This window comes from Emydura macquarii, unplaced genomic scaffold, assembly GCF_026122565.2.
Source record: "Emydura macquarii macquarii isolate MOO-44397 ecotype Brisbane River unplaced genomic scaffold, CSIRO-AGI_Emac_v2 contig_1498, whole genome shotgun sequence".
Lineage (NCBI taxonomy): Eukaryota > Metazoa > Chordata > Testudines > Chelidae > Emydura > Emydura macquarii.
This window is the reverse complement of record NW_027131635.1, coordinates 27,113-51,226: the sequence shown is the minus strand read 5'-3', so window position 1 is coordinate 51,226 and position 24,114 is coordinate 27,113. Positions and strand designations below refer to the sequence as shown.

General features: G+C 42.0%; 1 protein-coding gene across 1 annotated transcript; it reads right to left on the bottom strand.

Annotated features, from left to right (window-relative positions):
• Positions 1-3,458: 3,458 nt before the first annotated feature.
• On the bottom strand, positions 3,459-11,616 carry LOC137157429 (oxidized low-density lipoprotein receptor 1-like). The gene is made up of 5 exons (XM_067554678.1): positions 11,480-11,616; positions 9,752-9,846; positions 8,451-8,543; positions 6,972-7,139; positions 3,459-3,637 (listed from the first exon to the last, which is right to left on the bottom strand). Exons 2-5 carry the CDS (start codon positions 9,843-9,845, stop codon positions 3,459-3,461), a joined length of 534 nt encoding a protein of 177 aa, XP_067410779.1. The 5' UTR covers position 9,846; positions 11,480-11,616.
• Between the last annotated feature and the right edge of the window lie 12,498 nt (positions 11,617-24,114).

Genomic DNA, 24,114 nt, shown 5'->3' with positions numbered 1-24,114 from the left:
TCATAATGAGAAGCGAAAAAAAAGCTAGTTTATAAAAATGATATCTAGGCCACTGGAGTTAAAAAAGCTGTCCATGTGACGTGAGTGGGTGCTGGAACAAACAGCCTCAAGCTGGTTCCACACTCTGGAGGTTGCTCTGGATTTTGGAACCGATTGGCAGTAGCAGCAGTAAGGGCCAAGAACAGAAAGATGGTTCGTGAAAACTTTGGAGGTCTGTGGTTATTGCTCCTTCCGCTGAAAGAGGAGCCATCTCCTTTTATAATAGCTTACTGGCACTCTCTGTGAGCACAGCAGAGAACTTTAACACCATGGTAGGGACCCTGTCCTGAATTCTGCTGTGAGTGCTGTGTTTCAGCAGAGAACTTAAATAAATTATATGGGAGTTGGGTGACTTTAAATAGGACTCCATGCTAAGCACCGCACAAGATGGAGCCTTTCAAAAAATAGATAAGAGTCAACGGGATACTCCAAAATAAGATTCCCATACTTTCCATATTCTCTGCATGCAGAGACTTTAGCTAAACTGTTCCTTTTCACAAATACAGAGGTTTAGCCTTGCACAAGGACAGGCCTCAGGTTTTCCATTTTTTAATGTTGCACAGTATGGAACATGGTAGTTTCTCACACCTGGAAACCTGAAATGCAGAAACATTTTACTGTCAGACTGACAAGTCATATAGCAACATTCATAAACCGTTACTACGATAACACAGGTATGACTCTGATGAACAGAATAGTTCTTAAATATCTTGTAAGATAAGCAAGGGTATGAAAACAGTAAGCCAGGAATATGACTAGAGGGATATCAATGCCCCTTATTCCTGACATCCAGCACCCCCAGTTATTTAAGGTCCGGAACTTAACAGTGCTTTCCAACACTTCAAAGACCTGACTCCTCACACAGCTCAGTTCTACACTGTTTTCCTTGTACGTTGTGACATTATACCTATATTCGTTTCTTTTTAGTTTTTTCGTGGGCCAATAATTTGTGTGCTTTTCTGAATCTTGGGATGACAGCTGGCCAGAAGAGGAATAATCAGGAAAAAGTCAGTTGTATTCATTTCACAGAGCTCACAACAGATCTATTTTCAGAAATTTTTCATGAAATTCTTAAAATGATTTTCCAAATACTTGCTTACAAAAAAAAAAAAAGGTCAGTGACCAGAACATCGAGTCTGCTCTGTAGCAAAGTTTCTGCAGCAAATATGCAGGGAAATAGTAGCACAGTCTTACACATTAGTGGTGAGAACAGTTCCATCTTCCCAGTTCCAGGAGCCTTTGGTTTTGTTATAGAATAATCCTATCCAATAAGAAAGTCTTGTCAGTGGTTTTATGAAATCCTATGGAGAGAGACAAAAATATGGTAGAATTGGTAGAAATTCAACTGAAACTTTTCCATAATGTGCTGTTTCACCAAAGTCAAAATGTTTCCCAAGGATTCTTTAATCTTGACTAATTTTTTATTTGTTTTTCCATTTTAGTTTGACAACTGAAACATTTTTTTTTAAAATTTTTGTCCTCTGGCCATCTCCTCTCCTTTCCTACCTCTCTTCTTTTTTCCTTCTTTCCCCCTTCCCTGCCATGTAAAAAGTGAGAGAGAAAGAGTATGTGGGAGGAAGGGGATGAAAAAAGAGATGGGCAGGAAGGAGAGAGAAACTATAAAACCAGAATACTGAAAAATAAAGTTTTTTATTTAAAAAAAAATTAAATTAACATTTCAAATTAAAATTCAAAATGTTTTCTTTCACTTCTTTATTGAACTTGTCATTGACAGTTTTCAAATAAAAGAATTTAATTCATTTTAGAAGTAAATTTCTTGACCACCTCTTCAGAAAAAAAAACCCAAACAAACAACCAACTAACTCTGTCTCTTGCGTCTGCCCTTCCTGACATTATCTGAATTTGAAGGAAAGGAATAAGGCCAATGTTGTAATGGCGAGGCACTTATGTAGGTCAGACTGCCTGCTGGCCAATCACAGAATTCCTTACACCCAGAAAAGGGGCCATAATGTGGGTTTTGTTTTATGGAGAAAAGTTTCGTTAATGTACTTCTCCTCCTCTCCATGAAGGAATACGTTAAATCATAGTGATTCCAGCTGAGGGGGCAGAATGGGAGCCCTTTGATAACCAAGTCTATGTCCCAGAGAGTTGAGGACCATGAGACATGCCCTCCCTTGGGAGCAGAGTGCACTGAGCCTACAGCATTAATAGCCAACTAGCTCTGAGGGGTGAGACATAATTGAAAGGGATAACTAGATTTCCAACAGCTTACCAAAGATAATACGGCCTTGTCTACACAAACAGTTCACTGCAGGCTGGTGGTGTAAAACCTAGCGTGCACTAGCCTGCTGAGCAGAAAGTGGCCATGTGGAACCTGCTGCCATGCACTAAAAGTTTCTTAGTGCACTTTAATCTAATCATGCTTTGAAAGAGGAGCAACCAAAACAACATATGGAATGAATGAGCCAGCTCTATTTACCACAAGGGCAGTGCGTGTACCCCTGCAGACACTCCCACACCTTTCTGGCTCTCTAGCATAGCAAGACATATTAATCCAAAGATTACAAAGCTCTGCCCAGGCTCAGCACTCGTGGTCACTGCACAGTTAACTCGACTTATCATTCAAGTCTTCCCTCTAACTCAACTCCTGTCCTCCCACAAAAACGTTTATTTGCAGCTGGTTTGTCAGGGGGCAAAGGCTAAAGCTTGAGTTAAGGCAAGTCATCAGCTGCTACCATGATGACTCTAGTGTGGACACAGGCTAGCTACACTGGCGCACTATTAGTGGGAATGCATTGGAGAACAATTCTCCCCCCTAGAAAGAACAGATAAGTTCTCCCACAATTCACTGGGAAAGAACTCAGAGCAGCTCAATTTACTGCAAAGCTGAGAATCATGGGATACACCCCAGAAGTCTTGATAGTACATAGAGGGGAATTCAGTGCTAGTGTGGACACAGCATCTTCAGTGTTATTTCACACTGTGTCTGCTCTCACTCCCACTAGGCCTACTCAATAGAAATAACTCAAGTGTAGATAACTTCCGTTAAAACTGCCATGAAGACATACCCTCAATTCCTTTAACTGCTTAAATCAATGATCATTCTAAATTCTTCCCACTTCTTTAATACATAGCTTAGCCAAGGGTCCCTTTGACTCAGAACAAACATCTGGTATGGATGAGGTACTCTTATCGTGCCAATGTCCATATCAGGAGTAGAAAAGATACAGTTATCAAGAAAAGTCCTTATTTTCCCAGGCTATTAAATGGAGAGTGATAAATGAATAGTTCTGAAGGGCTAGGACGATTTTGTTGTTGGTATCAGTCAAATTTCTACATTTTGTATATATTTTTTCCATAAAATTCTTATAGTGATTAGACACTTCAATAAAATATATAACCTCTTCCTCTCCCATTTTTGGCAAAACAGTCATTTGTAGCTTGGGATATACAGGAATTCAAAAAAGAAATGAAATAGACTCTACCAGTTCTTCTTTGCTGTCTATCCTCAGCAGTCTGGATTCCAGGGAAGAACAATATTCTTTACACGCAGACCAAGATTTTATACCAGACGAAAGCTCATAACAGTCCTTCCCATGCTGTATCCAGTTCTTTGGACAAATAGTGCACTTCTCTCCTTCACAAGAAAATACATGTACAGATGGTCAGACCTGAGTGAGAGTCAGTAAGAAATTGGGGTCTCTTTCCAACAAATCAACATGAGCTGACACTAATACTCCACCCTCTGTCTCTACAATGTGTAGTGTAAATAGAAAAGCTAGCCAAGAAATACCAAATGATTTTCCTCAGGAGTGTTAAAATCATTTTTGTTTTCCAGAATTTCCTGAGGGTTTTTTTTTTAAGTTTCTGCCTCCCCATTCCTCTTCTCTCCCCAATTTTCTAGTGGCAAAAAGTTAAAAGGGGAAATGAGTGGGTGAAGGAAGAGATGGCAAGAAAACAAGGGAAGGGATTATACAGTTCAAAAAGTTTTTTTTTTTATTTTTCATCAAAAAACGTTTCTCAGAATTTCAGATTTTTTTATTATTCTATTATTTATTCTATTAACGAGAGAGAGACAATGTGGGTGAGGTAGCATCTTTTATTGGGCCAACATGTGTTGGTGAAAGAGACAAGCTTTTGGTGAAAGACAGGTTACACAGTTTCTTCCTCTTGAGAAAGCGCTCTGTGTAACTCGAAAGCTTCTCTCTCACCAACAGAAGCTGGGCCAAGAAAAGATATTACCTCACCCACCTTGTCTCGCTAATATCCTGGGACCTGCACAGCTATAACACTGCAAGCAGTTAAAAAGAAAGGCAGTTATTCATCACAAGATGCAGGGAAATTTTTTGATCAGCTGTAGTTGCTAGAGCTTAGCTGAGATGATCATTTTCCTTGGAAGATCACTTAGCACAGTGTGCACCAAGAACAGGTACAGCCTACACACTCTGTGTCGTCATGGACTTTATGTACTGTGCAGACAGCTCTCTTAGGATGTCTGCTACCCTCTTATAAGCATGGCTCATGCTTACAGTGTGGACTGAGTCCACCCGATCTGTCAATCTCATTATGTTACAGACATACGATCTCAACACAGATGATCTGAAAATAAAGCGCTGTACCTGACATACTAGGTTAGTAATAATGACAGCTGACAGTTACATAGCAATTTCCAACCAAAGATCCCAAACTGGTCATTAAATTTTTATAAAGGGACAATGAATCGAAACAACTGTTAAGGAGCACAGCAATGCTATGTTTGACAATGAGAATTTTCTTGTGTGAGACTGTAAAAAATATATTGTATCTAATTAGGCACAATTTAGTTAGATAATATTTTTAGTCAATTTTTAACCCAGAAGGATACCAGAACAATATTTCTGTTTGCCAGACTGGGGGGAAATGGGTCTGGTTTGTTGCAAGAGACTTCAAGAGTTCTTGTTTTTATAGCCCATGTGAAAGATATTCCCTCCAGCATCACAGTGCTCCCTATAACATAATTTAAATTAAAAAAAAAAAATCCTTCCCCCAATTACAAGCAATGAATGAGTGGAGAAAGTTAGTGGGGGGGATGTAACTATGAGGAACCTCTTCCACTCCTGCCAGTTATCAACCAAGTACGTACTGCCACACCCAGTCTCTTCCAAGCTGGTTTATTCTCTTTTACAAGTGGGTAAACAAACAAATCATCTTAACTCACTTTTTGTTCTCAGGCTGCAGGGTTAACCCTCGCAGGGGTCTCTAGAACCCTGCTTCAGGCAGCTTCCCCGATCTAGTCAGCTCAGCTCAGCTTAGCTCTCTTCCAGTAGATCCAGGGCTGCCTCCAAGAGCACCTAGTCCCTTGCTCTAGGGACTCACCACAGGAGTTAGCTCCACTCTACCAGGGCTTTCTTCCATAGGCACAGCCTAGCCCAATCACTCTCTCTTACGCCTGGCCTTTAGCAACCCATTGTAGGCTCAGGTGTAGCGCAGCTCCTTTTAATTGCATGGACTGGGCTAACCAGGGGGGTGCTCGGTGACTGTAGGGCCTACTTCTGCTCCTCCCTTCACTCACGTATCCCAGCAGAGTCCCTCTGGGCCGCGGCCACTGGCTCCCTAGACACCTCTGAGGCGCAGTGGGTGCTCTCTGGGGTTCTCTGCTCGGTGTCCCCTTCTGTCCCTGTAACCCTCACTCCTGTCCCTGTTCTGTCATTTGTTGTCCCCCAAAATCATTTGAGCCCCTGATTCAGTTGCTCCTCCCCTTAGGCTCAGGAAGGGACTGTCTGACGCAGGTGGGCTTGTGCTGGCCCACCTCCCAGAACTCAATAGATACTCTAGCACCAGGGAAGTTGCTCTGTGACCGTGAGGCCTACTTCCGCTCCTCCCTTCACTCACGTATCCAGGCACTGTTCCACTGGAGCACGTCTGCTGGCTCCCTAGACACCTTCGAGGAGCAGTGGGTGCTGTCTGGCAGTCTCTGCTCGGTATCCCCGTCTGGCCCCTTACTTTTGACCCGGTAACCCTCACTCCCTTCCCTGTTTTATCATCAGTTTTTCCTTGGAATTGCTTGGGATCTGGGTCTTGTAGCTTCTCCCCTTAGGCTTAGGGGATGGGCCGTTAGCTGTGGGAGGGTGCAATCCCTGAATTCCCAATATGTATTCTGACACAGGGCACTAGGCCCAGTCTATTCACAGGGACCAGCTACCCTGTGACAAGGGAACAAGGCATCCGATGGCTAAGGGAAGTGAAGCACCCCCCTGGTTAGCCCAGGCCATGCAATTAGTAGAGTTATGCCAGCAGAAAATGTATATTATTGTATATGTGTATAATACCAGTTGTTTGGCCATTTCCTTGAAGAAGGTGTACAAAAGGAGCACACAGATAGATACTTTGGTATAGGAAGCAGGAGAAAAGGGTTCTAATTAACCTAAAATGTCACCACCTGAGCTGCGGAAGTGTTGCAAGCTCTCAGAATGTGAGTAAATATTAGAGTCAGATCATGGCCCACACCACTTTCTTTTTCCACTCTGGTAGTGCAAGAGGATGGAAACTGGCTTCTGGGGATACTTAGAGGGTGAGGGAATCCCTTGCTGGCAAACACCTCCTTCAACCCCTGGCATGGTGTATATTTGGGGAGGAAAGGGGAACATCCCAAGATGCTCTTAACTCCCCCAGGGCTGGGGCCTGTGTAAAACCAGCACCGGTTTTACTCCAGTAACTGACTCCCTCATGATCCTGATCAGCACCACCACGTCCAGCCGAGACTTGGGGGTTGGGTGATGTGGCTCGCATGTCTCTGGTTAGAAAACGGACTCATTAGAGCTAGTTGGACTTTTTTTTTTAGATTGAATTTCAAAAAATGAGGGAAATTTAGAAACAACAGATAACTACATTTCCCACTTTTTCCATGCAGTTTCAGAAGTTGTGTTGAAAATGACCAAGATTAAAACTAAATACAAGTTACACAGTTGTCTGCCAAAGGGACGCCCTTGTACCTCGTGTCTGCAGGTTAGTATTCTGGGTTTGAAAATGATCTCTCTCCATAGTGATGTTTTCCAAAATTTCCTGTAGCTCACGAGTTTGGTTTTCCAGGATAATTTTCTGGCAGGTCAGATTTTGCAGAATTCCCTGCTGCTGGCTGAACTTTTGCTGCCACCTGCGAACTAAATGGAAAATCAGAAAATAACATCCCACTGTCTTGCAAAATAGAAACACAAAGAGACGCATGTTTATTATTTCCAGTTCCAATTATTTTTCATGTCAAAACACTAATTTAAAAACTTCTATCATTCAGATTCTTCTTTCATTTTAACAGTCTTTTCAATGTTCAAGGCCTGTTCAAGGAAAGCTGGGGTCTCCTCTGAAGCCATATGCTTGGCCCCAATGTTCAGCGTGCAGTTGCCTCTGACACACCTACCCAGACTTCCATGCCTTGCCATTTGGAGGGAGAATAGGAAATGGTTTCAGACATGCTGTGTGTACTTGTGGAGACAGTTAAGGGAATATTGGTTGAATGTTTCCTTTTAAGTAGGAGAAGCTGGCAACTAACAACGCGCCCCAGTAAGCGCCATGATAAAGGGGGAGTAACATCCCAATTCCCTGAAGGCTCAAATTGTTGCTACAGAGTTCTCAGTCACACAGAGATTTTGATACCTCACAGCATGGAGCAGCACAGCATGAGCAGTGAGCATCAAACTACTATTTTCCATCTCTGCCCACTGATATGGGATCCCCAGAGACCCTCCTGCCACTATAGGTTTAGTAGCTTTGTCTGAATTGGCCTTCTGTAAATGTAGTGTTACTGAAAGATGACAGCCTGACAACCTCAGCCGTGTGGGTCATTGTTTATCTGTGGCCCAGACAAAGCACTGCACTGACACTGCCCACTTCACCACACTGCCCCATCGATGTGCCTCCTCCTTGGTTTGGAGAGAACACCATTTGGTATGAGAGAGGAGTCATTTCCATGACCCAGTCACATTTCAGTCTGCCTGCAGAGACTGTGACCACGGGATAATCACCATCGACTGTGGTGCTCGTTGTTGTGATGGACACCTGCTCATTGGTATCCACCTGTTTGTTGTGTACAGTCTTATACTTGGACTGTAAGAGCTTTGGAGCGGAGGCTGTCTTTTTCTTATACAGTTGTAAAGCAACCAGCACAATGGGGTGGGGCCTCTAGGTGCTACTACTACTCTGCTAACAAGAAATCATTTCACATCCAACTGTCGGCAGATGACAATAATTTTGGTTTTTAATCTCTCAGAATGACCCGGATTTGAATTTTTGACCTAGAGATTAAAGTCTCTGTATTTCATTACCAGTGTCGTAAGCCAATGGGAGAGATGAGTTTTAGCATCTCTGAAAATATCAGACTTAAGGTGTATCAAATTGGTCACTCAAAAACTGAGGCCCCCAGAATGAGTGGCCACTTTTGAAAACATGGGTCTTAGTGTCTTCTCCATAGTACTTACCTAGAGCACCCAAGACCCCTGATGTTGCCAATAAAGCCAGGCAGAGGATTCCTAAAATTACTGCGCAGAGCCTCCACAGTGGAGAAGGAGAATCTAACAGAGAGAGCAGGAACAAAGACAGGCAAAGTGAGTCCCTCTCCTGAGACTCTGGGGTCAGATTGGGGCTTATTCAGACAGTGGCAGATTCTCAGATCAGAACCATCTAGCCAGGACTGAAGAGCCCAGCAATTTCAAATCTCAGACCAATAATCCATCTACTCCATTGTCATGTCTTCGGCAGTGGCCCATGGCAGTTCTTCAGAGGACAGTGTAAGTGCCCAGTAATGGACAACTATGGAATAATCTGCCCATGCAGGAAATTTCTTCCTAACCCCAACAGCTGTTTTATGTTATAGGCATTGAGGTGGATGTGGAATACAGCAACCAGCAAAATAAGAGCTTCCTTTGTTTGGATGCTTAGTAATTCTGGCAACCAATGAGTGGTGGGGGAAAACAGACTTCATTGTTGGCTGGTAGGTCTGAGAACTTTCCACATGCGCATGATTATTTCCTGCATTTGGATCCCAGGCTCCCTGGAACATGACATTAACACATGCAATAGAGAGCAAACCTAGAACTTTCCAATTCCTGGAATACCCCACTAGGAGCAATGGACAGTTAGTGGACAAAGACCTTTGACTATGGTCAGCAAGGTCATACCACAACATAGTGCCTCCCCGGCTCCAACTTCCCCACCCTATGTGTCTCTGCCCATTTGGAGTAGCAGTGGCAGGGCAATCCACTCCCCACTCAGACAGACAGGTCACCAGCAGAGGCCCCCTTCTCTTTAGGAGAATTAGGGGATGCTGCAGATGCAGTTCCCAATGTTCGTCCCAGCAACTGGGGTGCATCTGCTTAGCTACGCTGACCAGCCCTGCTTCACTCTTTCTCTTCTGGCACATGTAAACTCCATGGGTGGGGTGAGGTTGGCATGCATCTCCCAAGAGCAGTGGGCCTTGAAGTTAACACCCCATTGAGATGAATAGGGCAAATCACACTTCTCAGAGCTATTGTTTCAAGCTCTTTGCAGATTCAGGCAGGCGTGAATGCATTTGTTATGGTCAATTCACATTTTAAGCCTTTTTCATTTTTCACAAACATGATGGCTAGATTTTTTTTTAAAGTTAAAGCTAGGATTCTAATGTAATCATATGACTCCAGGAGCTGGGGTATGAGGCATGGGCCTCTAGTCCCTATGTCTCAATGCAGTCCTCAATAAAACTCCAGAACATATGGAGTCAATAGCTTGTAATGCAAGATACCTTTGTTCTTGGAGTTCTTAGCTCTTCGTCTGCTTTGCTGGTGAGTAGGAGTGTGAAATTTCAGTTCTGAGTAGGTCACCTCCTGCTCACTCATTCTGGAGAGATATAGGATAGAAAATTTAGATTCTTCTTTGGTACACAGAGGTGGGTGTCGGGGTTGAATGAGGAAGTGACATGACAATCACAGAAAGCAAACAAATCACAGAAAGCAAACAAATACATAAATAACAAGATTGTTTATGCTTTTGGTCTATGGGAGCCAGAATATTGGGCTGAATTAAAAATTCATATTGAAAAAGGAGTTCAGTAGGTACTTCTCATCATTTTTATCTACTTCTAGAAAATTTAGTTAAGCTGCAAAGAAAAGTTGTTAGAACATATCGATAACTAAAGCCAAACAGACCTTAACAGAATTGAAAGAAAGCAACCTGATTGCCAGCAAAACCCCTCCAAAAATCACAACTGTAAAGGGTGATCACACCCTCCAAAAATGATTGTGTAAAAATGGAACTTACCCAAACACTTTATTCTGTTGTGTGTATTTGTCTGCTGTCATTATTACTAAAACTAAAAGTTTTATACTTTTTACTCCTGCTCACCCTGCAGAACCAAAGCAGCTCAGAGAGAGGGACCTGGATTATATTCCTCCATGATCAAGACAATTATTACAACAATCCAATCACTTACCCCTGTAAAAATTCACTATTAACACAAATCAAAATTATCTGCATACAATTATCTATCTATCTATCTATCGTATATACATATAAATGTTAATATGCAGATATACAGTCACAATGCTGTGGTTGAAATCAAAATTCAAGACAACACCCCAAAGCCCATTTTGGATATTCTTCACATCTCTCCCACCACCCCAGCAAAAGCAAAAGTGAAAAGATGGACCTTTCCCCATGCCGTGATAATCAACAAAGTCAGTCAGGCTTCGAGTGAGAGGGCAAGAACCCTGCACCAAAAATGCCTAGCTCATGTTCCCCACAATTCATACTGAAGGACTATCAACAAGAACTCATTGATTTCAAGAATACATCTTTTGTATAGGAATAAAATGTTTGTCTTGATTTCATTTTGTTGGGCCCTGTCTATATTTCTAACCTTTTTATATGACTTCTCCAGCTCCTCTAGAGTTCAGAACACCTTTTCTTTTAATATCATTTGAAAATGTTATTAACATGTTAACATGTTAGTTACACCCTTTTCCTGATAAATAGAGAACTTATCACCAATTTCCTATATCCCCTATTAGCTGCAGACCCTAGATTCAATATATTGCATATTTTATTAGCATTTTTGTCTCGTCCCTCAGCAAGCTTTCAGTCCATGAGACAATGCTGATTTCTAAGACAACATGAATTAACTTTTCAATAAGATTTCTTGAGACTTTTCACCAAACAGTTTTCTAAAATCAATATATGTATCCCATTCCTTTCCTTCCCTGGTTAGTGGAGATCTCATATCTTTGTAATAGAATGATATGGAACACACAGTAACAAATGCAGAATCAGAATGCTACAAGGACTGCTCAAAATATTTCATTCCAAATATATTTGTCACTTGTACTAAGTTTTATAGTTTAAAAAATACAAAAGTTATAAATACATTGAATCCCATTACCACTCCTATCATGAACAGGACAGGAGAGGTACATCACACCTACAGTAATTACCTATTTTAACAAGGAAAGTCCCGAAGACCACTTGGTGGTGATACCTGTGTAGATGTCCAGAGGTCTGTCAAGTGAAATTCTGGAGCAGAACTTGAAGAGATGCACTTGTGTAGTCAGTCCTACATCGATGTCCTCAGGGAAAGAAGAGAGTTCAGAGGCTATCCTCTGAGGAGATGGTCAATGTGAGCTGAAAGACAGAAAATTCTTTACTCTGCAATGTTCCAGCTGCATCTGCACAGGAAGTTCTCACTGTACTAAGGTGAAGTGCGCTGCCCCCGCACAAGGCGCTCAGAACAAAGGGACTTTCAGTTTTTTGGGTTAAAGCATCACTAATGAGGCCAATGGTGTTAATTTCAAAGCCTGGTTGGAGCCACTGAAATGCTTGAACTTCAGCAGTAAGCCAGTGTGTCTAACAAAGATTTAGCTGATGTCCAAACATGTTTTAGAATATAGTTTTACTCATCCTCAGGATGGGCTCTTTGCCAATCTGTTCTCTAAAACAGGACTTCTGAACATATTGACTGCACCTGAAGGAGATCAGGGAAATCCTCTGCCTCTGCGTCTTTTGAATTTCCCCTAGTTTCCATCAGAAGCCTCCATATCAGAACCCTGCAACAAAAGTTATAATTACCCTGGGCACAGCAACATTGTCACTAGAAGAATCAGCGTGAGCAGCACTGCCATCAACAAAATTGAATCAACATCAGAAAGGCTTCAATATCAGCAGCCTCATAATCCCTTTTATTCCTTTTACAAGTCACTTTAGTGCCTAAATCAAGAGCAGAACCAGATACAGGACAAAAACAGTGTCAGACTTGGGTCAGTGGGAGATGGTGGGACATGCTGCTAGAATGGGACATGGGGATAAAAGCAGGAACCCAACCCATCCGCCACCCTGCTCTTAAAATGGAGGAATCTTAGAGTTAGGGAAACCTTGTTTTTGACTCATGAGGATGCTTCTTATGGAGGATGATAGGAGACAGGGTGGAAGCAATGGTCTCAGCCGTGTGACTCACTCTAAGAAAACAGGACAGAAACTGAGAATGATGAAGGTGAGTGATTGACCCCAGACATGGTGTGGGAAAATCCTCAGAAAAATAATCTCACTAAAATTAGGGACAGTGTGGATTGGTTTGAGTAGAATAATAAAAGGCCTGGAACTTTTCCTAAAGCTCAAGCCAATCTTTTGGTTACACCAGTGACTCTAATTACACTGTATGTAGAGTTCCAATACTGTGTAATTACACTGTGGTTATGTTTTAAAGCTAGTTACCCTGCTATATAACAGTCAGTTAACTACATCACTGCAATTTCTATTATCCCTTAGGTTTCATATTTAATAGATACACTTTTAGACAGCAGGTCAATTAGCTACAGCCTATTGTATTTACTCACAGTCATATAGCTAGGCTCTTATTAACTAGTGACAGGTATCATAAAATTACAGTCACTGAATTACAGTCACTGAATTAATTGATTGTTGATCAAGTGCCACTGATTTCATTTAATTTGGCAGTTCCTGTACTTCCTGGTTTCAGCTAGAAAAGTAAAGAAAGAAAGACAGGTTACCTGAGGATTTCCCAGCCTGGCGTTCAGGTGCAGGAAACTCCACAGGAAACCATGTACCTGGGAGAATTCCAGGCCAGATATGTCTAGGCATGATACTGATCTCATCTTTATGTAACCTCTCTGATAAATTACTGGGTACCTATTACTTTTGCACAGATTCTCAGGTAACTCTGAAAAGGATTGTGACTCCTCCTTACATGGTACAGGAGCCCTCCCCAAGAAATAGACCAAAACTCAAGGTTTAAATAAACTGTTAAACTGGGGCCTCTCTAGAACATTTATTACTATTGAAGTATGACTATGAAGCGTTACTATAAATAATGGTACTAGCCTACATTTGTTCAGTAAATGAATAACATACATTCTTTGATGCATCATCTCGTCTCTTTTAGTTTGTTCACTTCAGGCTTCACCCAACACCCACTGAAGTCAATAGAAAAAATCCCACTGACTTCAGTAGATTTTGGATCATCGCCATTCTTGCTAAATAGTTTTAAACATCAAGGTCCTAGACACCTAACTACTACTTTAGGCACCTAAGTCCAACATTTAGATCCCACTGAGATCCACAAAATCCCTGCTCAGCTGCCTCTCAATTCTGTAGGTTCCTAAAGACGCGTTCAGGGATGTGATTTAGGCCACACCCCTCTCCTCGGAATTTCCTACTGGCTATCTTAGGCAGCTCCCCACTCAGTGTGCTGGCTTTTGTGGATCCTATTTTTAGGTGCCTAACTCTCCCCATCCACTATATAAAGAGCCTGGACACCTAACCTGAGGCTGAGAATCCCCCTAGGTGGCAAGGCACCAAAAGGTTAGAGCTGTAACACTGAGAATTGTGATGCCTTAGTCTGTGTCTACACTATGGAAACGATAGTGGCATAGCAGCCTACTCTGACCAACGGGATTTTTCTGTCAGTAAGGGAACACCATCTCCCTGAATGAAGGTGGTTAGTTGACAAAATAATTCTTTCATTGATATAGCTGCATCTGCACTGGTGATTGTGTCAACATAGCTATGTCAACAAGGGGTGTGGTTTTTTTCACAACCCTGACCAAAGTAAACAGGTTGAGCTGAATTTTAAGTGTAGACCAAGTTTAAATCCCTTAATAGATCTGCTCCAGAATCTTTTCCCAATTATTTCTGTTCTATGAAAACTTTAAGGCCAATATTTTTAAACTTGCTTTCCTAAAGTTTTTAGGTGCCTAACTTTCAGGAGTGCACTCACAGCTCTTGTCTTTAATCTTTTAAAAGCTTGGACCCAATTTTTGCAGAGCATTTTAGAGACTAAAAGCAGAACTGGTCAAAGTTTGTTCTTTGAAAAAGTTTTAAAGTACAAAATCCATTTCAAACATTTTTCATGAAAATTTAGTATAATTCAAAATTTCTCATTTCAAAATGAAATTTGTCATTTTAAACTGAATTGAAAACTTTTGGTTTTCATTATTAATTTCCTCCCTTCTTCCTCCCCTCCCCTTTTTTCCACTGGAAAGGGTGGAGATGGGGAGAATGAAAACTGTAAAAAAAAATCATGTTTTCATTTAAAGAGAAAACTGTATTTTGTTTAAATTTAAAATACATAAATAAATAAATAAATAAATAAATAAAACCCCCACACTATCAAAAAAACATTGTGAACATTGTTTCATTTCCTGTAAATTGTTTTATGGAAGGTAATTATTATTATGACCGTATCTAATTAACAGATATATATTTAGAGATAGAATCATAGAAGATTAGTGTTGGAAGAGACCTCAAGAGGTGATCTAGTCCAACCCCCTGCTCAAAGCAGGACCAACCCCAACTAAATCATCCCAGCCAGGGCTTTGTCATGCTGGGCCATAAAAACCTGTAAGGGCGGAGATTCCACCACCTCTCGAGGTAACCCATTCCAGTGCTTCACCACCCTCCTAGTAAAAAACTTTTTGCTAATATCCAACCTAGACCTTCCCCACTGCAACTTGAGACCATTGCTCCTTGTTCTGTCATCTACTACCACTGAGAACAGCCTATCTCCATTATCCCTGGAACCCTCTTTCAGGTAGTTAAAGGCGGCTATCAAATCCCCCCTCACTCTTCTCTTCTGCAGACTAAACAAGCCTAGTTCCCTCAGCCTCTCCTCATAAGTCATGTGCTCCAGCTCTTTAATCATTTTTGTTGCCTTCCACTGGACTCTCTCCAATTTGTCCACATTCTTTCTGTAGTGGGGGGACAAAACTGGACACAGTACTCCAAATGAGGCCTCACCAGTGCCAAATGGAGGGGAATAATTACATCCCTCAATCTGCTGGCAATGCTCGTACTAATGCAGCCCAATATGCCATTAGCCATCTTGGCAATAAAGGCACACGGTTGACTCATATCCAGCTTCTTGTTCACCTTAACCCCAGTTCCTTTTCTGCAGAACTGCTGCAGACAGAGATAGATAGATATGAAATTACTTCTATTTTAGATTATTTCAATTAGAACAAACAGTATCCATGATTTTCTAAAGTGATTTGACTTTCCTCCATGTGAAAACATAATAAGCATAGTGGACGCTGTTTTTATTAATTCTACAGAAGGTCCCCCATGAAATAGTAGATACAGTAACTAAATAAATAAGTAAAGTAAATAAACCATGAAACTAGTCTGAGAACATAGACTCACACAGTGCACTTATTTGAAAGAAAGAAACAATAGTTTTTTCAGTTTCCACTCTACTGAGTAATCAATGTAAAGTGTTCTCTGTAGCAGGCTATAAAGGCTGTTCAATTGACAGTAAACAGGAAAAAGGTTTAGTGGTAATCTAAAATTGGCATAACTATACAGAGTTTTTGCAAAGTGGATGCAGAGGTTTCCCGGCCCCCGTTTAAGTGAGATGTTCCATTAAGCTAGTGGCTACTAAGTGGGTTTGATGGTAAAGATTTCCTCTGCAAAAAGCTGTCACAACTTAACAAATGTGTTAGCTTGCTTGACCCACCCTGCAAAACAATAACTGCGGTTGAACAGCAGCAGCTCAGTTGCTCACAGTTACTAATACCAGCCTCCAGGTGTTCACAGAAAAGCTTAAGTTAAATGTTATGTTGCAGTTATCAAGCCACAGCATGTACAAACCAAACTAATTCAGGCACTTTTACTAACGAATGTGCAAGTTTTCCAGTTCATCAGTGAATTTGAGGCCTTCTCTGCACACGGACTTGCACCAGTGTATTCAAAGCACTACAGGAGATGGGCTAGACAACAGTGCACATCAGGGACCCTGCCTGCAGTACCAGCCCCAGCACTCACACCACTGCCAGGCTGCTGCAGAGCTCCGCATGGGAACACACTCTGCTACTGAGGACACCTGAGACCTGGCTCCAACCCCTAAGGTAGCATCATTGCCAGGCTGTTCTACAGCCTTGCGAAAGGGACACTCTGCTGCTGCTGCGTCATCTGTTCCTGGGGACCTGCTCCATCCCAGAATTAGCACCTGGCCAGGCTGCTCTGTCGCCAGCAGGGAGGGGCGATCAGGGGAGACATGACTCCTGGCTGCATCCCACAACTGACGCTCTTCCTGGATTGCTCTAGTGCCCTGCCGGGAGAGGAGTCCTGCTGGCTCTGCCAGGGAAACACCAAGACTTGGTTCCATCCAACACTGACATCACGTCAGTGACCCAAAACTCAGCCCTGGGTGCTCTCCTGCTGCTGCAGAGTGACCACAAGGCCTAGCTGAACACCCAGGATTCATCTGACTGACAGGCTGGTGGATAGTGCGGCAGGAAGGAGACCTGGCACCCTAGCCCTGCTGCTCCACAGCCTGGAGAGGAGACACAGTCTGCTGCTGTCCTCATGGCTGGTTTCATCCCTGGACCTGACATCACTGTTTGCCGATCCAGTGTCCTGCAAAGAAGAAAGCTCTGCTACCACCCCACCTTTGGAAGAGATGCACTGTAGCTACTTATTGGCTCTCGTGGCTGCCCTCTCACTGCAGCTACTAATTCCCTCCCCCCTGTAGTCAGGACACTGAGATGCTTCTACTAAAGCTGCCCCCCTGTCCTTCCTACATGCCCAAGGCTATGAGAGAGGACGGGCTAGAGACACTGCTCTGGGGAAATGCTATGTGGTCTGCTTGTCATCCACTCTGTGTCCTCTTGCAACACAGCTAGGGTGACCAGATAGCAAATCTGAAAAATCGAGATGGGGATGGGGTGTAATAGGCACCTATATAAGACAAATACTGGGGCTGTCTCTATAAAATCAGGACATCTGGTTACTCTAAACACAGAGAAGGAGTCCCTACTCAACACAGGGACCGTACGAATACAGGAGAGATCTATATCAGTACCCATGTAAATAGTTAAGAGGTAATATACCAGTATATGGCACTCAAGCATATGTATCATAGTTCCTAGGTTCTGCAGGACTAATAAATATTTCTTATTGTACACGGAAAATGGCTTCCTTTGAGTACCACTTAACACCTAACGTTTAGCCTGGCCTAAGCAGTCATGGAAAGGAACTGCTTGCTGACTACACTACATGAACCCTCTTGCCAACCCTATTCCATCTATATGAGGTACCTATTTGATTCCCATTACTATAGTATCTGAGCTTCGTATAACCATAATTGTATTTAGGCTTTACAACACCCCAGTGAGATAAGGAAGCACTTTTACACAGAGCTGGTAAAAAATTCTCCAACCGCACATCGTTCTGTTAGAAAATTCAGTGAGAACATGTTGATTCCATCAAAACTTTTGACAGAAACCCGGCAGGTAGGCAGACAAGCATATACCCCTTTGTTTAGGACAGACCTGTTTGCCAGCTTCTGCCTGGATAGGGCTGTGGGCTTTGGAACATGTGCTAATAACATCATACAGGGAAATCTTATAGATTCACATAGGATGTTGCTACATATATTTCACCATGACAAAACAGACGAAGTTATGAATTTTCTAATGATACCCCACAAGGCATACTTTGTACAGCTATTATTACAATTGTGTGCAGGGTGCGAATGCAGGGGTGTAGTCTGTCACAATGGGTGTACAACTGGTTGAGACTACTCAAAAAGTAGTTATCAATTATTTGATGTCAAACTGGAAAGACATATCTAGTGGGGATCTCACATGCATCAGTGCTGCGTCTGGTAATATTCAATATTTTCATTAATGACTTGGATCATGGAGTGGAGATTATGCTTGTAAAATTTGTGACTGACCTCAAGCTGGGAGGGATTGCTAGCACTTTGAATGACAGGATTAGAATTCAAAATGACCTTGACAAATTGAAGAATTGGTCTGAAATCAACAAGATGAAATTTAATAATGACAAGTCCAAATTACAAAATTTAGGAAGGAAAAATCAAATGCACAATTACAAAATGAAGAGTATCAGGCTAGGTGGTAATACTGCTGAAAAGAATCTGGGGTTTATAGTGGATCACAAAGTGAGTATGAGTCAACAATGTGATGCAGTTACTTAAAAGGCTAATATCACTGTGGTGGGTATTAACAGGAGAATCATTTGTAAGATACAGGAGGTAATTGTTCTGCTCTATTTGACACTGTTGAAGCATCAGCTGGAGTACAGTGTCCAGTTCTGGGTACCACACTTTAGGAAAGATGAGCACAAATTGGAGAGAATCCAGACAAAAGTAACAAAAATTATAAGAGGTTTAGAAAAACTGACCTATGAAGAAAGGTTAAAAAAACTGGTCATGTTTATTCATGAGAAAAGAAGACCAAGAAGGGGACTGATAATAGTCTTCAAATATGTTAAGCGCTGTTACAAAGAGAATGGTAATCAATTGTTCTCCTTGTCTACTAACGTTAGGACAAGTAGTAATGGATTTAATCTGCAGCTAGGGAGACTTAGGTTAGCTATTAGGAAAAGCTTTCTAAGTATAAAGGTAGTTAAGTTCTGGAATAGACGGCCAATGGAGGTTGTGGAATCCCCATCATTGGAAGTTTTTAAGAACAGGTTGAACAAACACCTGTCAGGGATGGTCTAAGTTTACTTGGTCCTGTCTCAGCACAGGGGCCTGGACTTGATGACCTCTTTTAGAGGTCCCTTCCAGACCTACATTTCTATGATTCTATAAATGTAACAAGATATCCATGAGAGAAAGATATTTATAGGAATGTTCAGGAATCAGAAATACAATGGGAACATAATGTATTCATGGATGAACGCTTTGTGCTATCTCAGGTGATTTTTCCATAAAATGTGGCTTTGTGATGGAATACTATGAGTCAATACTTTTATAGGGAAAAACACAGGTCCAGTCATTGTACAAGCAACCTTAATTTTGGCATTACCTTGAGTGCTTGCCTTTGTAAACTCTTTCCACAGATTCAACAGTCCACCACCCCCACCTTGTCCTGCTACTAACTAATGCAGTTAGTCCTGTGGTTCATGTGATAGCAATTTGTATTGCAGTGTTGGAAATTCAGAATTCGGGTGATGCTCATCATGTGGTAGTTACATGTAATAGAACTTATTTTTCCATTAAAAAAAAAAGAAATTCCTTTTTAAAAAACTGTTAAGAGAATGTCATTTCCATTGCAAACTGAAGCACTCAAAAATTAGAAAATGCCAAATTATGATTGCCTGTGCACCTTAATTCAGCCCCCTGATGTGTATGCATTATGATGCAGTCTTTAATGACATGAACAAAGGCACCTATAAACAAAGCACTTCCTAGCCTCTGAGTGCTTGACTTTGCAACTGCAATCTTTTAACTTTTTTGTATGTAATTATGTTAACATTGACCAGTCGTATTCATAAATATCTCAGCCTGTGGGCTTTTCATCACTTCTCTCAAAAGAAACTATTTCACAGTATAAGAAGTTATTTTTATATGCAATTTAAAATGTATATTGAAGTAGGTCAATGAGGTTTGACCCATGGTGCTAGTCACTGTACAGACATATAGAAAATTCAGTTGTTCACTGTAGAATGTGAAATCATTGCTGCAATCTCTCACAGTCAGTGCTTCAGTTTGACATCATTGTTACATATACAAACCATAGAAGGAGCCTGAGAACATATAATGGCAATGTAATTAACTGAGAAGAAAAATTTGTTCAGTTTCCTGTATGGTCAGTGATTGAAACTAAGTGTTGCTTGATGCAGGACATAAATGCTTTTCAATTGACATTAAAAAAGAAATATGCTCAGTTGTAATTGATATTAAATGGGCACAATTATGCGGAAGTAGAGCCAAATGAATTGGTTCATAGAATTTCTTTTTTTTATTACAGGAGATTTTCCATTAAACAAGCAGGAAGTAAATGGGCGTCAGTGTAAATAGTTGTGTTACAAAGAGTTTTCATACCAGAATACATTTGTTAACTTGCTTACCATGCTATGCAACAAAACAACAACAGCAGATCAGCTTCTAACAGATGCAACACTCTAGCTGAAGGTGTTAACTGCGAATCTTAACTGAGATGCTTTAGAAATGTTAGTTTCTGAACAACAGCCATTTCAAAGCACACACTCAGGTGCAGTCCAAGTACCTTTAATAATAACAGTTTTAGATTCAAGTGAGGAAATATGTATAAGGAAGAGACAATGGGTCAAACTCAGAGATGAATTTACGGCAGTCTAACTGAGTTTAAGGTCTTATCTATACAGAAAAGTTGCACCAGCTTAACTAAGATCACTTTTCAGCTGGATGTAGTTTAAAGGCCTGTGACAGAGTGGTGGGATCCAACAGCTGGGCCAGTATTCTGGTCACTTAAACACAATGAATGGCCCGAGGGTGGACCTGATGGCTATTAATTAGCAGATTCCAATGGGCTGCAGGGGAGAGGAGGGGAGGGGGGAAGAAGAGGAACTAATGGGAAAATTGACCCATTAACACAGGTGGTATAAGAAGGCACAGGGGGGCAGGGAGGACAGTGTCTAGAAGCAGGATGGAGCTCTGTGTTTGGAGATTGCTGCCTTTCCTCTTCTTGGCAGAGAACTGAAGAGAAACTGAAACTGTAAAAATAGTCTGGTGTCTGACTCAGTAAGGAGGTAGGAAGAGAAAATGTAAATGAACTGCACAGTGGTGTTTAACAACTGAAGGTCTCCGAGTTTGTGTAGACAGAGCAGAAAACAGGACTGTGATGTCACACTGCCCCCAAACCCTTCTGTGCACATAGTTACATCTGTTCACTCCTTGCTTACGGGAATTTAGCTTAATGTGGTAATATACCAGGTGAAAACTGATCTAAGGGCTAGATTCATAAGGGGGACAACTCAGGCATTGCGGTGCTGAGCTTTGCAAGGCCTAACTTTTAGGTGCCTTCCACCTACTGGAATGCACAGTCCTGAGGCTCCCCGGCTCCCTGTGCAATTGGTGGGGAGAGCCAGACACCTAAAAAAGGGATTTGCAGAGGCCAGCATGCTGAGCGGAGAGTGGCCTAAGCTAGTCAATAGGAAATGCCCGGGAGGGGTGTGTGACCAAAGCCTTCTCTCCTCTCCTCTCCGGATTCACAGCCATGACCCCTCGCCTGGGCATTAGGTGCCTAAGGCAGGTCAGTGCTTTCTCACAGGAAGCCGAGGAGGAAGTGGTGGTGCCCCCCCAGTGACTAATAGTTAGCGCGCTCACTTAGCAGGCCTGTGTTCAAATCCTCACTGTGCCTGATTCAGAGCAGGGACTTGAATCTGAGTCTCCCGTGAGTGCCCTAACCCCTGGGCTACAGAGTCATTCTCTTTCTCGTCCGATGAATGTTTAATACGAGGTGGAACAGCTCCAAATAGGAGAGGTTGAGAGAAACCAGAATACCCAATAGCCCAGGGATTAGGCTTTGCACATGCCCAGCTGCAGAATTGTAGGTGCCTTGGAGACTTTACCGGTGGAAGCTCAGGTGCTGAGGTCTTTAGGCTCCTATGGGGTTGGATAGTAACTAAGTGGGGGGGGAGAGTTGTGTATGCTGGTGGTGCCTAAATGTTGGACTTAGGTGCTTAGCTGATCCCTTTAAGTCCCCCTGTTCCTCTTACGAATTGTGCTCCAAGCTTAATTGAAGTGATTACAAACCAATTTTAGTTAAACCACTATGATTTTTGTGCATTTAAGAGGAAATCTAATTGCATCTACCTTTGGCTAAAATCCACACTTATCCCTTCTGCTACCTTCCCTGATTGGTTGTGATCTTGCAGACACATTGTGAAAAGGTAAAACAACCGTTTAATGTAAGGCAAAAAACAAAACAAAACATGGAATTACAAATGCAGAACTTTATGATACAGAGAGTGTGAAATACCCAGTGTATTTTGGGATGCAATAAAATAAAAATCAACCCAGTTTCTTATCTTCATGGTGAACTAATTGATTCTTTAAAATAAACTCTGATTCCCAGGCATGTTTGGTAAATCATTGTGCATGGTAGAAGTCTTTTGACTGGCTGTGGGTATTTCCAAAAGGGACATGGTTTATCATCTGAATTGCTGCTCCTCACTGAAAATGGCAACTCTGTAAACTCAAGGGGTGAATTATCTTTCCCTTTCGAATGGCCCCGGTTATGATTGTCCAGGATACTGCCATCTTCTTCGTGACAGTTGAGTAGTCTTTAGCTGAGAAGCCCTTTTTTCACAAATAAAGAGATATTGGCCTGTACAGTTATGGGAGAAGGCTTCCCCAGCTTTGAAAACTGCACATTTTTCTCCAGGTTCTTGTATCTTTACTGGAAAACTTTTAAAAGAAACATTTTGCTGTCAGACACACCAGAAATTGGATCAGTAATAACTATGTGTTTGTCCTTAAAAGTCTATGCTGTGAAACCATGGATCCAGACAGGTCAGTCTGAATCTGCATGATTTTATCCATAAAATAACAAAAAAATCCTCACAGCAAGAAAAACTCAACTCTGTAATCAAAACAAAGCAACAAACATAGGACATGTCGAATGTGTCCAGAAACCCCTGTCCTGGCTTCCAATCAGTAAACCCTACTCTCTACTTCCAAGAAGGAGCTCAGTCCATATATATACATATGATGTTTCTGAGCCTGTCTAGACTCAGTTGCACCTGATGGCTTGGACTCTGAAACCCCTTGGAGAGATTTAACCAGCCCCTTCCCCACAAAAGCCATGCCACTGTCTGATTCGGAGGCTCTTTCTAAAGGCAACATCAGGCCAGGTCTGTCAGAGCTGCAGAACCTACTCTGGGATACCGAATAATCTTTATTCTCCTTCCCAATGACATACTTAAAATTTGGTAAGAAATGCACAAGGATATAAAAATAACTGAATAATTTCTAGGTGAGCCTGAGACTTACACGTTCGTGGAGTGGGCTGTGCCATCCAGCCACACCCAGCCATGGCCAAGTGCCGTGCGGGATAGTCCAATCCAGTACATTGTGGCCTGAGACTTTATGAACCCCTGTGTGGAAATAAAAGCAAATCAGCTCAAACCCCAGTATGAGTGTGTGGATATAAGGGATGGGGCGGGAGGGGGAAGCTAATGTCATGGCAAGAGCCATCGTGCTGAGGTCCCCAGATATTGGCCAAACACATTCTCCTCTTTCTGCATAAGACTTTACAGTACATTTTACAGAAAACATTTCTAAAATGTAATTCCTTTTTTCCTTTCAGGTTCAGATCCTAGCTACCTTCCTGCTGGATGGGAACTGATGGGGACTGCCTTGGGAACCTGCTTCTGCAATGTCATAATTACTCAGGGGGATTGCTGTTTAAAGAGATGGGACACTTCCTTCCCAAGGTTCAGAGAAACCTTGGGCCCTGTTAGTGAGATACTAGAAATGCATTTCTGCCTCTCACCCCACTTCCATCCCCACCCATGTAGCTGTATTGAGCATTAAGCCCTAGACCACTGGGCCTGGTGTCATCGCACTTTCTTTAAGCCCTTCAGTTAGTTTTAGAATTTTAATTCATTCCCTTCTCTGGTGTCCCTAGCCTTGGAATACAACAAAGGGCAGTTTAGAAGGTCACATTATCCTACCAACATGATCATTTATTTTTATAACCGTATTCTACTTCCCCATCAGAGTGTAGTTGAGTGACAGGTGTAGTTTAGAATACACAGGAAACAAAGCAACAGGGTAAATTCCCTACCAGTTCTTCCTTGGTCTCTATTTTAAGCAGTAGGGATCCCCAAGAAAAGCAATATTCTTTGCTCTTGTCCCAGGTTTCCTTT